General features: G+C 44.4%; 1 protein-coding gene across 7 annotated transcripts in view; it reads left to right on the forward strand.

Annotated features, from left to right (window-relative positions):
- The window catches only part of farp2 (FERM, RhoGEF and pleckstrin domain protein 2), a 68,559-nt gene that overhangs the window by 14 nt on the left and 54,827 nt on the right, over positions 1–13,718 (forward strand). For all 7 annotated transcript variants that reach the window (XR_011516947.1, XM_070545878.1, XM_070545881.1 and 4 more), the window contains exons 1-2: positions 1–102; positions 692–897. The exon at positions 1–102 is cut by the window's left edge and continues 14 nt beyond it. Coding sequence is in view for 6 of the 7 variants with exons in the window: in XM_070545878.1 (XP_070401979.1) it covers positions 697–897 (201 nt within the window). In the remaining variant the exon portion in view is untranslated. The remainder of the gene's footprint in view (positions 103–691; positions 898–13,718) is intronic.

Raw genomic sequence — 13,718 nt, forward strand, 5'->3', positions numbered from 1 at the left:
AGCGTGAAATCTCGCTGCTCGGATTGACGACGACCATGGAGCGGAGTAGTGACCTTCTCTGTGCTACAAAGTTTTAGTTTTTCTCGTTTCAGGCCAAAAAAGGTGAGTTTTAAATCCGTTTTTATCATTCTTTCAGGAGGTATTTGGGTTTTACTCAAAGCGTGGGGTACCTGTTAGGGTCGAGGACTTAAGGGTTTTCACTTTGTTTTTTTGTTGTTTTGTTGTTGTTTTTTTTTTACTTTTTGAGGTGTTTATGTGCGTGGAGGACTAGTTTATAAAAGGAAAATGAGCCCAAACTTTCTGCTTCAGTGTTTAAAGCGCAGGCAAGAACATCCTCAGCCCACTGGCCCAGTTGGGTTTTAAACGCAAAATAAAGATGGTGAAGAAAACAGCGAAGTCGCTATTTTGTCACATATGTTGATTTACTGCACATCTTGAACTTTTTGTAAAATGTGCTGTCCGTAAAGGGCCACTTCCCTGGCTTTTGTAAACAAGTCAGATGTGTCTGTGTTTGCGTTTTCTGTGTCTGCAGCTATTTTTGTATTGAAATATGCAAAAACCTGGTTACACTGGTCATTGGTGTAAGTTAAACCATTCTGCGCTTCATGCGAAGTCTCTTTTGGATATTTGGTTTAGTTCTTTTCATGACCCGTCCCGCGTGAGTTAATTTCTACCTGTTCTGTGTTTGCAGGAGTCATGGGGGAAATAGAAGGTTCCTATCGGGTCCTGCAGACCCCCGGGACTAGACTGGGAGCCCAGTTCAATGCTGGGATCAGCACCCTGGAACCAGGCCAAAGTCTCAGTGGCAACATGGGCAGTGGGAGCAAAGGTCATGGGCGAGGCCCTCATATCCGTGTGCAGGGCCTGGACGACTCCCAGGAGTTCTTCGACATAGATGTAAGTGTCAGCTGTTGCACGTGGGTGGTGGTGGTGGGGGGGGGGGGGGGTCATCGCCATCTCAGATAAACGTGCTGCTTGTCTTGGTTAGCCCGCTTTGCTTGGGTTGGTGACAGCTGCTGCCTCATGGCTTTGGTGCTAAAATCCCTTCCTCCTTAATGCTTCTTACTCCCATCACTTCATGCAGCACACCAGGGCGCTTTTAGGTGTCCATGGTTCGATTTGTGCTTCTCCTGGATGCTCCTTGTCCTCAGATGTGACAAACATGTTGGTGGTTTTTCTGTCGAGTTGTTCTTGATCATTTTTGAAGAATCAATGCACCAAGGGCTCAGATTCATTACATTTCCTGCAAAAACATTGTCAATTTTCTGGGCTGAATGAATTTGCTTAATTACTGTGAGTTTTTTCAATTTGAGCAAACTTACTTAAGAGATTTTTATTAGGGTATGTATCCCAACCCTAGTGTCTAGTTTAGGTGCATTTAAACTAGGGATGCACCGATGGATCGGCATTTGATCACAATCGGCCGATAGCGCCCCTATCGGTTTTGATTGGAGTTTTCAAAATAGATCAAAGCAGACCGATCAGACCATTTTAGATTAGGTTACATTTCCTTTATTCCCAGATTATGTAGTTTGCAGCACTCATTATAATATTGTAGAAAATTTCTGGCCAATCCACGTGATCGGTATCGGTGATCAGCATTCTTTGGTATCGGTATCGGTGATCGGCAGCAAAAAACCTGATCGGTGCATCCCTAATTTAAACATAGAACAACTATTTTTGCTACATTAGCAGAAATGCTACAAAATAGGAAAAAAAGCTAAATTACTTGGTGTTAACACAATGTCTGTAACTTATTTAAAGTTTCCACATATGTTTTAGATGTCCGAATTACAAAGTTTTTTATGTTTGAGCCAGTCGGTCATGCTTAATATTTAAACATATTTAAATGTTAAAAGGCCTGAACATTTAACGTTTATAGTTATAATTAGATAATCCAGAAATAAACTTAGTAAAAACGCAGAAGAAATGGATTGCTACAGTAGGAATGTGTGTATGGCGTTCACACGGTGAGGAAAATCACCAATTCCTTCTTTACAGAGAAGTGGACATCAAACTGAAGCCGTTTCTCTGGGTTCCTGTTGTTACTCGCCAACATGCTGTCAGAGTAATTTAGCAGGCGAATAGGAAACAATAAGGAAGCTACTATATCAGCGTATTTCCTGCCCCTTCCTGCTGAGTGGGGGATATCCAAGTGAAGTTGGCTCAGTGATTTAAATACGTAATTTACTAGCTGCTTCACACAGAGGTGTGATTCTGGACCTGGGGGCTGCATCAGAACCGTGGTTCGAACACTTCCCTGTATCTGTCCTAAACCCTCACGTAGTCTCAACACTAACTGCTCTGGCAGACGCCGGTTAGCAGCACTGCTGAGACAGACGTTTCATAATCTTATGCACCATATGTTGTTTCAGAGTTTTAAGCTAGTGGAGCGAGACAGACACAAGTTTAATTTGCAAAGACGTTTCTTAGTGAGTTGTTTAATCTGTACATAAAATTTTTTTAAGGTTGTCTGTTTTAACGAGGGACACCTGAACTCGGCCTGTTGAATGAAGCTCTGCACATAATGCGGTGGGGGGGGGGGGGGGGGGCTCAATGACGGCAGTCTTGTTGTCAAGCAGACTGCAGTTTGGCAAGAACAAGATGACCCTATGAGAGGCCGTGTTGTTCATGAACATTCACTCGTATGTCTGTTCATTCATTCTGAGGAGTCGTGGGCTGGTGGGAGAATTGTGTTTTATCTCTGAGCAGCATGGCTACACAGCCAAACACATCGACTATGAGTGCTGTGCTTTATTTTCTTCCAAAGTTACTGCCATGCTGCAAGATTAGCCTCCTCTCTGCCCGATCGCAACTACTTTAAGGAGAAACTAGTGTATACCTTTTTCTACATTGAGTACGTTTACATGCAGCCAATGTCCGGGTTATGATCGGGTTAAGGTCGGTATTCGGGTTTCTGAGTTGATCAGAATAACCCGTTTACAAGCATAAATAGAAAGAGTTACCCCTAACTTGCATAACCCGGTTTTAATGCGGACGTTGGGGTAGCGTCAGGACGTATGGACTACGTCCAGACGCAATATGTTGTTCCGGTATCCGTGAAAACAACAACATGTTTCCCAGTTCAGAAGAGATAGCGACCGCGTTTGTTTGCGCTTTAGTTTCTTCGTCGCTCCAAAAGTGTGGTGCTGTGCCGCGACTCGCCATGTTGCTCCCAACTTGTTGTAGCCTCCTATCTGCCCGATCGCAACTACTTTAAGGAGAAACCAGTGTACAGCAATCCCTCATTTATCGCAGTAGATGCGTTCCAGACCTGACCACGATAGGTGAAAATCCGCGAAGTAGGGACTCCCAGCATGCCCCTCGCGGGGATTCCCTCCACGTCGCACCTACGTCACACACCGCGGCTATAAACGGAAGTCGCCTTTCCAGCTCACCACTCAGTCATCGTTTCTTCAGATTCATGATTAGTTTCCAATCTACCGATCAATCCAACGAACTATCAGCTCATAGTAAGTTATCTTACTTACTTCTGGAAAACCCGGCATTTCCGTGTCACTTCGTTGACGCTTGAACGCTCGGGGGGTTCCTAGATCAGCCGGCGTTTCACCGACGCTCACTTCCGCGTCTGTGAAACCACGCTCCCTATTGAATTATCGTATGATCACATTCTCTTTTTGTGGGTAAAACTCAAGAAAAAAAAAATTTTTACTTGGTTTTTTTTAGTTTTATTACAAAAAGTGCATTTTATGATGAAATTGATGAAAAAAACAAGAATTTCTTGATATTTCGCATAGAAAAATACCGCGAATCAGTGAAAAATACAGCAAATCTGCGAATTCCCCCTGAAAAATGCTCCAAAGAAAAAATCCGCGAAGCAGCGAATCCGCGATGAACGAACCGCGAAGTAGCGAGGGATTACTGTATACCTTTTTGTACATTGTAACTGTGCTTTTCTCCCCACTAATGCAAATATAGATGCAAAACTCCAGAGTGGACTATTTGGTTGTGGCTTTTATCAGACTGTTTCCACTAACTGTGGGACTTCCGATGCTCAGCTATCATTACACCTTCTGTTTGTGTACAAGTTTAATTTACTGTTTACTGCAAGTCGTCTTATACTAATGTTTCCTAACAAGTTTCCTCATGTCCTTGCAGCATGTTTGTTTATGTTTTAACTGCCGTATTGAAAGGGGAGTCCTCGCTGTTTAAAAAGTGATGGTTATTACTGCTTTGTTATTGATAGGGGTGCACAATATATCTGCATCTACATTGGTATCAGCTGATGATGTTTCCTAACATGCCGACATTGCTCCTATAAGTTAAACTAGGCTGATATTAACTACTGATGTTTATTTCTATCTTGTAGCTGTTTTTGGATGTCTTTAAGCGTGCGGGGGGGGGGGGGGGGGGGGAATGATCATATGGTATTTGTTTGTAAACGTCACTTGGTGCGTTTACATGCGCATCAGAAAACCAAACGTTTGCCTAGATGGTCTGAGGTCAACTGTTTTATAATAATAATAATAATACATTTTATTTCAACAGCGCCTTTCTGAACACTCAAGGACACTTTACAGAGATAAAATACACAACAATAAAAGATAAAACAGCATAAAACAAACAGACAGATTGGAGCAAAGAGAGTAATTATTGGAATGCCAGACGGAACAGGTGAGTTTTGAGTCTGGTTTTAAAGAGAGTGAGGGAATCAATGTTACGGAGGTCAGGAGGAAGTGAGTTCCAGAGCTGGGGAGCAGAGCGGCTGAAGGCCCTGCTCCCCATAGTGACCAGACGGAAAGGTGGGACTGAGAGGTGGATGGAGGAGGAGGACCTGAGGGAACGGGTGGAGGTTGAAGGATGAAGGAGGTCTGAGAGGTACGGTGGAGCTAGGTTATGGATGGCTTTGAATGTATATAGCAGAATTTTGAATTGGATTCTGGAAGTGACAGGGAGCCAGTGGAGCTGCTGAAGAACAGGTGTGATGTGGTGGAAGGAGGGAGTTCTGGAAATGATGCGGGCTGCCGAGTTCTGGAGAAGTTGGAGTTTATGGAGGGATTTGTGAGGAAGACCAAAGAGAAGAGCGTTGCAGTAGTCAATACGGGAAGTGATGAGGCTGTGGACAAGAATGGCGACCGAGTGAGTAGTGAGGGAGGGGCGTAGGCGGTTAATGTTACGTAGATGGAAGTAGGCAGACCGGGTAATATTGTTTATGTGGGACTGGAAGGATAGTGAGGAGTCGAGGATGACACCCAGACTCTTGACCTGAGGGGAGGGGGAAACTAAGGAGTTGTCGACGGGAAGTGTAAAGCTGTGGATTTTGGATAGAAAAGATTTAGTGCCGACAAGTAACATTTCTGTTTTATCACTGTTGAGTTTGAGAAAGTTTGATGTGAACCAGTCTTTGATTTCAGATAAACAATTGGTGAGGGAGGAAGGAGGAAGTGAAGAGGAGGGTTTGGAGGATACATAGAGCTGGGTGTCATCCGCGTAACAATGAAAATGGATGTCAAATTTACGGAAAATATTTCCCAGGGGAAGAAGGTAAGTGATGAAAAGGAGTGGACCGAGAACAGAGCCTTGGGGGACGCCAGTAGTGACAGGGAAGGGACGGGAAGTGAAGGATTTGAGTTGAATAAACTGAGTACGACCAGAGAGATATGAACGGAACCAATCAAGCGGGGTATGAGAAATGCCAAGGGAAGACAATCTATGGAGGAGGATGGTGTGAGAGATGGTATCAAAGGCTGAACTCAAGTCGAGGAGGATGAGAATGGAGAGCAGTCCAGTATCGGCAGCAGTGAGGAGGTCATTGGTGATTTTTATGAGTGCAGTTTCTGTACTGTGGCCAGGACGAAAGCCAGACTGGAAGGGTTCATAGAGGCTATTGAGCGTGAGATGAGCATGGAGTTGAGCAGAGATTATTTTTTCAAGGATTTTTGAAAGAAAGGGAAGATTTGAGATGGGACGAAGATTATTGAAATTATTGGGATCGGTGCCGGGTTTCTTTAATATTGGAGTAATAGATGCAGTTTTGAAAAGTGAGGGAACAATACCGGTAGAGAGGGAGGAGTGGATTATGGTGGTTATGAGAGGGAGAAGGGAGGTGAGACATGTTTTAACCAAAACTGTAGGGAGGGGGTCGAGAGAGCAGGTGGTGGGCTTGGATTTACAGATAATATCAGATATTTCGGATGAGGTGGGAAGAAGAAAGGAACAAAATGACTGGCCGGGTGAAAAAATCTCAGGGGGAGGGGAAGAACTTGGAATTAATTGCTGGTGTATGGAAGCAATTTTCTGAATAAAGAAGGTTAATAAAGAGTTACATGAGTCAGCAGAATACAGGTGGGGGGGTAGAGAGTCCGGGGGATGAAAAATATTGCGCATTATTGAGAACAGAGTCCTGGAGTTGCCTTCATTGGAGGAAACCAATCCAGAGTAGAAAGCAGATTTTGTATGTTTAATTGAGTCCAAGTATTGAAGCAGATGAGTTTTGTGCATTTCTTTGTGTATTGCAAGACCAGTTCGTTTATAGAGGCGTTCGAGTTGACGTCCTTTGGCTTTCATCTGTCGGAGTTCAGGGGTAAACCAGGGGGCAGAGTTAGTAAAGGAGACGGACAGAGTTTTGACTGGGGCAAGAGAATCCAAGATATTGTGGAGTGTGGAGTTATAATGAGAAACAAGATGGTCAGGAGAAGCAGAACTAGGGATGGATATAGTGTTAATAATAGATGACAGGGTGTCTGGGTTAATGTTTTTGATATTGCGGAATGAGATGTGACGGATAGGCTTAGTTCTTAAAGAGCAGAGGGGGATGTTGAATGACAGAAAAAAGTGATCAGATATATTTACATCATTAGCAGAACAGTTAGATGGGGTTAAACCAGAGCAGCAGATTAAATCAAGAGAGTGACCTTTAATGTGCGTGGGAAAATTAGAATATGTTTGAAAATCGAAGCTGTTGAGGCAGGAGGAGAAGTCTCTGGTGAGGGGGAGGTTCAAGTTGTCCATATGAATATTTATATCACCAAGCAGAATGACATTGGGGGAGAGGGTAGTGAGCTGGGTGAGTAATGAGGAGAAGTCATTTAAAAAGTCACTATTGGGCTTGGGTGGGCGGTAGATCAAGGCTATAACTGTAGGAGTGGGACCGGGTATTTGAAAAACAGAAGATTCCATGGAGCTGAAGGCAGGAGTGGAGACAGGCAGCACCTTCCACTTCTCGCGATAGAGCAGCGCGAGACCGCCCCCGCGACCGGAGCCACGTGGATAGGAAAGGTAAACAAAGCCGGGGGGGGCGGAAGCGTTAAGTTGGGAAAAGTCGTTAAGTTGCTGCCAGGTCTCCGTGAGCCCGATGAAGTCCAGTTTATGGTCGGTGATGAGGTCCTGAATGAGCTGACCCTTGTTTGTGAGAGAGCGGACATTCAGGAGGCCGAAGTTGACGGTATTGTTGTGGTTGAAGGTTGCTGTCTTCGCCAGGCTGGCTAGCGAGCGAAGGTCCGCAGTCCGGCCAGTGTTGAGGCGAGGATGACGAGTTGTGGACCAGTATGAGGTGATTGAGTGAGAGTTATCCAGCTGGAAGTTACGGCGAGACCCACGATGGATGTATCTCCGGCGGGGAGGAAGGACGATCTCCGGGTGGAGCTGTAATGCTACCGGCGGAGGCACAGAGAGATGCCCGCGTAGCAGGAGGAGATCAGCCGCCGTGTACTGGAACAGAGCTGCCCCAGGTTGGAGGAGAAGGGACAGGGCAGACCAGAGGAGGGTCAACCAGATAAATAACTTGCAGGTCCACATGATGAACAGCGGTGGTCAGCTAGCCGATAGCAGCGGGTCAACAGCCGGGAGGAGTGAGAGGTAGGTTTAGTCCGCTTGTACACCCAAACAATAAACTGACAACCAAACAGGATCCAATGGAGGCAGAAAAAATATAACACCCGCTTAGGACATCTACAATGTAGTGCTCCATAAAAAGTAAAACACGATAAAATCACGTTAAAATCACCGGTGAGCAGCGGCTGCAAAAACGCGCCAGCGTCCACTCCAGGTGTCTCCAATCTCATCAGCTGATTCTGATATGCATAAATCATTAGTCTCGCTGAAGGTGAACTGGTTCTAATCGTGCTGAGGTGCCCAGGTAATGCGGTAGAAACCTGACTGCATCTGCATGTAAACGATTATTGGTAACTTCTGAAAGAGATGAGACCGCAGAAGCAGTATTCTGCTAATATCATCACCACAAAGTAGCACGTGTTACACCATCGGTGTGTGAATGTGTGTGTAAATGGATGAATGATACACTGTGGTGTAAAGCGCTTTGGATTACTTACTCTGAGAGGCGCTATACAAGTGCGGGTCATTTATCAAACAGAACAGGACGTGCTAGGGCTGGGCAATAAATCAAAAATTTATCGTCATCGAAATTTCTGACTCTTATCGTGAAAAATTTTCCCCATATCAATAAATTTCATAATAAAAAATGGAAAGTTGTGTGTAGGTTGGCAACATTCCAGGGTTTCCCCCAGCGCTATTATAAGCCTGGCAGCCCGCCAGGCTTTGCTTGGCCATAGGGCTGCTCGATTATGGCAAAAATAATAATCACGATTATGGTGACTGAAATTGAGATCACGATTATTTAGGACGATTTTTTTTTTTTTTTTTTGATACGTGTCCTGTCTGGCTGTGAAGCAAGCAGAATTGATGTCTGAATGCTGGTAACAAGCCTTACAGTTTTACTCTCAGGTGGAGCATCAGAGCATCTGCTTTTAATGTCTCAGGTGGAGCATCAAAGAGTCTGCTTTTAATGTCGCACCTGATATTTAAAACTTTATTGTTATTGTTTTTGAATGCTTTGTAATTTCGACCAGACACGGAGACAGAGGTGAAAGAGAAAGGAAAAGAGAAAAGGTGGGGAGAGAGGGGGTTAGGTGGGGGGGGATTCAACAAAAATAAACAATAATGAACAAGAGTCTGCTTCTAGACCTGCAAAATGAGACGAGAAAAAAGCAAAACATAACAAAAAAATGGGACACAACACCAATATAACAAAATCAAGCTATCACTGCGTCAACTTGATGAAGAAATATATAATCAATCATTGTTTAACTAAACAGTCACACGATAATATACCACAGTGCATTGAGTGCCCACCATAGTCTTAAGACATGTGTTGAACGTGCCCAAGCCCATACTTATGAGAGCACCATGTGAGCACCTGTGTGTGTACACGCGCTTGTTTATGTAAGGTTTATCTATAGGAGCGTCCAATAGAGAGTGTGAGGGACCACAGATCTGCCCCCCAAAGACGCGTAGGAGACGGGGGGGAGCTCCAAGTCCCAGAGATCCAGGCGCTGCCCCAGAACACAGGAACCCCAAGGAGCCCGCAACCAGAAAGGCCCCCGCCCCCCTCGAGAGGCACAGAGTATCGCCCCGTGGGGCCACAACCAGCAGCCGGCAGAGCCCCGGGAGATTATTTAGGACGATTTTTCAATTTATGTTGATTTTATTTGTTTTTATTCAGTCATAAATTGCTCAGGGCACAATCAGGACAAAAATAAGAAACAAGATGATCACTAAAAGAACTCCTGATTCCCAGTATAAAAAGACCAATATACTTATAGCTCATAGTTTATGACCCAAGGGTTTGGTTTAACTCATTTAAGTCTAACTAGTACAGACCCAAATAGCAATATCTTGCAAATACTGTCAGCAAGAATTATACAGTGGCATTTATAACAAATAAATGCAAATTAATTGATGTTCACAAAATGTTGCATAATACGTATTTAGTCGTGTCAAGGTGCTGTAGGAGTGCACTAACACTGTGTCCTCAGAGAGATTAGTTATTATTTATCAGCGTGAGGAACTTATTTCTACCTTATTTTTAAACTATTTATTTACAAGTCCATCAGTTAATGTAATAATTGTCCCAACCACAGCTGCACCCCCCAACCCCCAACCCGGTCTCACAGCAATCAGGGGCAAGCTGCACGTGTGTTTAGCGCGCCGCACGCGCACATTTAGCCATTTTTAGCGGCTCAGGAGTCCGCAGGTGCGGTGTGTGTGTGTCACTCACTCTGGTTAATCCAACAGGGAGCCGGCTCCGAGAGCTGTTTCTTTAGCGACCGACACATCACTACATCATTCCCTTTCCTAATGTCCTGAAGAACGGTCCGGAGCGCAGGCGGAGTGTTTAGCTAACCTGCAGGAAACGTCGACGACAGTTATCCAGAAAGTAGCTAAGGGTTACCAGAGATGTTTCTCAGGTGTTCGCTAGGTACTTTTAAGTTAAAAAGTCAAGAAGGGGGTCTGAAAAGCTGCTAGAAATAGCGTCACAGTCACTAAGTTGTCAACACTGTGGGAGGAGCGCTTCATTTGCAACTCAGGGCAGCGCAAGCAGGAGGAGCAAATAATCGGCTTGTTTTGTTTTTTATAATCGCTCAAAACTCAGATCGTAATCGTGATTAAAATTCGATTAATTGAGCAGCCCTACTTGGCCATCCGCCAGGCTAAGTGTCATGCCTTTCCCCCCGACCCTACCGTGTCCACTGACACGAACGGCGCAAAGAAACTAGAGCCCTCCATCAATCGATACTGGTGACAAACAGCAGCAAAACGTGTGCAACCACCCCACTGCTATGGGGTTAGACCCGTGCCAAAACCCGTGCACGCGGAATCCGCGTGCACGGGTTTTGGCACGGGTCTAACCCCATACACCTCCACCCCAGCTCTCACAGAGGAGCGCTGCGGGATGGAGCGCGCGACCCCCCACCCCGCTCTGACGGCCGAATCCGCCAGGCTTATAGTATATGATTATAGGCCATACGCCCAGCTCTAGTACGTACCAAATACTGCAGCGTTGTTGCTGTCTAATCCTTTGGCAAGTGTGCATATCCTGTTTTGACTTCATCTGCTTCACTCCTGCCATCGTTTGTTTACCATCTGTGTTGCTATAAGCTAACTAGAAGAGTGCTGACGCGAAAGAGCGCATGTCACTATTTACTGTACTGGAGTGGAACAAGCTTCATTTGAGGGTTCGGTTTTCTAACGTACGTGTAAACTGGAATAAATGCTCCCAGTCATTTACTTTAGATTGACCTAGATTGACTTAGATGCACATGTAAATGTGTGATAGTGATGCAACACAGGCAGGGTCTGAAATTAACACTCGCCAAATGCGAGCAAATTGCTCCATTTGGCGAGTAAATTTTTGAGCTCTACCGGCCACCTGGCGAGTAAATGTTTGCACCAAATTAGTTATGTTTATCAGTCATCTTCCATGGATTGCTGATACTCCTCCCGCTGCATGCAACGTACACAAACGTACGCGAAACGTGAACGCCGCATCCAACGTCATTTCCACCTATCCCATTCAACCAGTTTATCAAGTTAGCAGTTAGCTTCGTGTTAAAACTAGCGGTGGAATGTGGCGGTTTTTAACTGGAGTCAGACAGCCTTCCAAAAGAAAACTCGTCGAACTGGAAGAAAAGCCACCAGGACCAGTGGCAACCAGAAGATTTTGTGAAAAGTGGCGAACTGGAGACGGCGGAGTCGTGAGACAATGGCTACATTATGATGGCCACGTAGCGTTGCTGCCTTTCACAGACAACTGTCCCTCGGCATTCTTCAAATATCCAAAAAATGCCCGTACTTCCGACTTTGTCTTCTTTGAGGGATAATAAGTGTCCCAAGTGCTGCCGTCTCCTCCTGCCATTATTTCAGCTTTAGCTTAAAGAAAGTTTTGGTCGTAAACAACAAAGTGCGCATGTGCCGCCGGCAACTTCAGCAGATGAAACGGTGGCTGGTAAGGGTCACCGCGCCTACACCGCAGCCACGATAATCCACCGAGATAATAAATATTTTTTTAAAACAAGACGGTTATTATTATTGTCAACTTTTTTACCGGGGTTTACTGCTACACCGGTTACCGTGACAACCCTAGCCCTGACACACTTTCAGATATTCTCATGGTGCAGCTGTGTTCTCCAGAGATCAAGGACTATGACCCAACTGAGGCTGTAATGCTTTGGCACAAAGACGGTGTCAGAAGCAGGAGGCCAGACTTCCTGGACAGAGAAAACAAGGAGTCTGACTAGATTTCAATGAAAGAGTTCATAAAAACATCTCTAAAAATAAATAGTAAAATGACAAAATAGTTCCATGCTTTCGTTCTTTTTTCTTTTTAAAAAAAGAACGAAAGCATGGATTTACAAAGACACAGCAATAACACACCTAAGATGACAAAATAGTTGTTTTTCTTATTAAGTGATGTTTTAATTATTTTGTCACTCTGTTTGGAATCAACATAATATAGAATTACATGCTTTAGGTAGATCTAAATCATTTTGAATTTTGGCCGGTAAAAAATATGCTTGGCTGGTAGATTTTCATCATCTACCAGCCAACTTGGCCGGTGAGTAAAACATTTAATTTCGGACCCTGAACACAGGATTGTGGGGGTGTTTAAATGAAGCAAAGAAATAAAGTCAGTGGTGAGGTGTCAAACTCGTTCATAGCCTGGTAAGCCATATGTGTGATTGTTTAGTCTGGACAGATCTCAGTCATGGGGAGGATCTACATTTGTCCTTCAGACTGATTGCTATTGGACAACAACGTGACACACCCACCGCTTCGGATGTCAGTTTGCCATACACTGTCGAAGTAGATGCAAATGCTCTTCGTTCTAAATAAAGGACTTAAGAAGAGCCCAAGTCTAAATAGTCCAAAGTTGATGCCAAAGCCATTTCAAATGAGCTGCCACCATCTTGTTCTGCTCTGCTATGATTGGCATAACACAATACTGCTCAGCCCAATGATAGACCTGCCAAGGCTCCTATGTAGCCTAGATCGACATGCAAAGCAAAATAATTTTGCTTTGGCTTTTTTCTTTCTAGATTTCCAGGCTACCTAGCCTGTCAAGCCAGACTAAATAAATGTATTATTTAGTCTGGCAACGCTCCATTGACGGCTCTCAGTTGTGGGGCGGGCTCTACCGTTGTCTTTCAAATGATCTCCGCATGCTACTGGACAATGAATGTGACAAACTTACCGCAACAGCCATCGGTAAATGAGGCGGTCCGCAGTTGAAGGAGAAAACGCATCATTTTTTCTAAAAAAAAAAAAAAAAAAAAAAAGCACTTAAATTCATCTATCTGCTCCTGGTTCTAATGGAGCAGACAGATGAAGTTCTAATAGTCCAAAATTAATTTAAAAGCCGTTTCAAACGAGCTGTCGCCATCTTGTTTCACTCTGTTGCATCATCCCACCCACCAGGCATACAGAGTGACCTGATTGGCCCACAAAGCGGATAAAGCTCTGTGATTTGTCCACTAAGCAGATCGAGCACTATGACTGGCCCACCATTATGGACCAATCACAGCTCTTTATGCGTTTGAAACCCCTCTAGAGAGCTGTGATTGGCCAGCCATAATGCTGTTAGGGGCTGCAGCGGTCCCAGTGGAGCGTTCCTAGACCAAACTTTGCAAAGCAAGAATTTGGTCTAGTTCACTAGGCTACAGGTTTAATGCCTATAGAAGTCAGATATTACATAACTTTATATGGTGGCCTACAAATGAAGAGGACAACTTTGTCCCTGTTGCTTCTTTCTAACATATGAGTTTGTTTTGTTTGAAGTTATTGTGAATAGCAGAAACTTCTTTTAAAAGATTTTTTGTTGTATCTAAGCCTAGGGAACATATCCTTGGATCCGTTAGCCCTTGTCCCCTTTTACAGAGTACAAAACTCACTCTGCTCATTGG

This window comes from Nothobranchius furzeri, chromosome 16, assembly GCF_043380555.1.
Source record: "Nothobranchius furzeri strain GRZ-AD chromosome 16, NfurGRZ-RIMD1, whole genome shotgun sequence".
Lineage (NCBI taxonomy): Eukaryota > Metazoa > Chordata > Actinopteri > Cyprinodontiformes > Nothobranchiidae > Nothobranchius > Nothobranchius furzeri.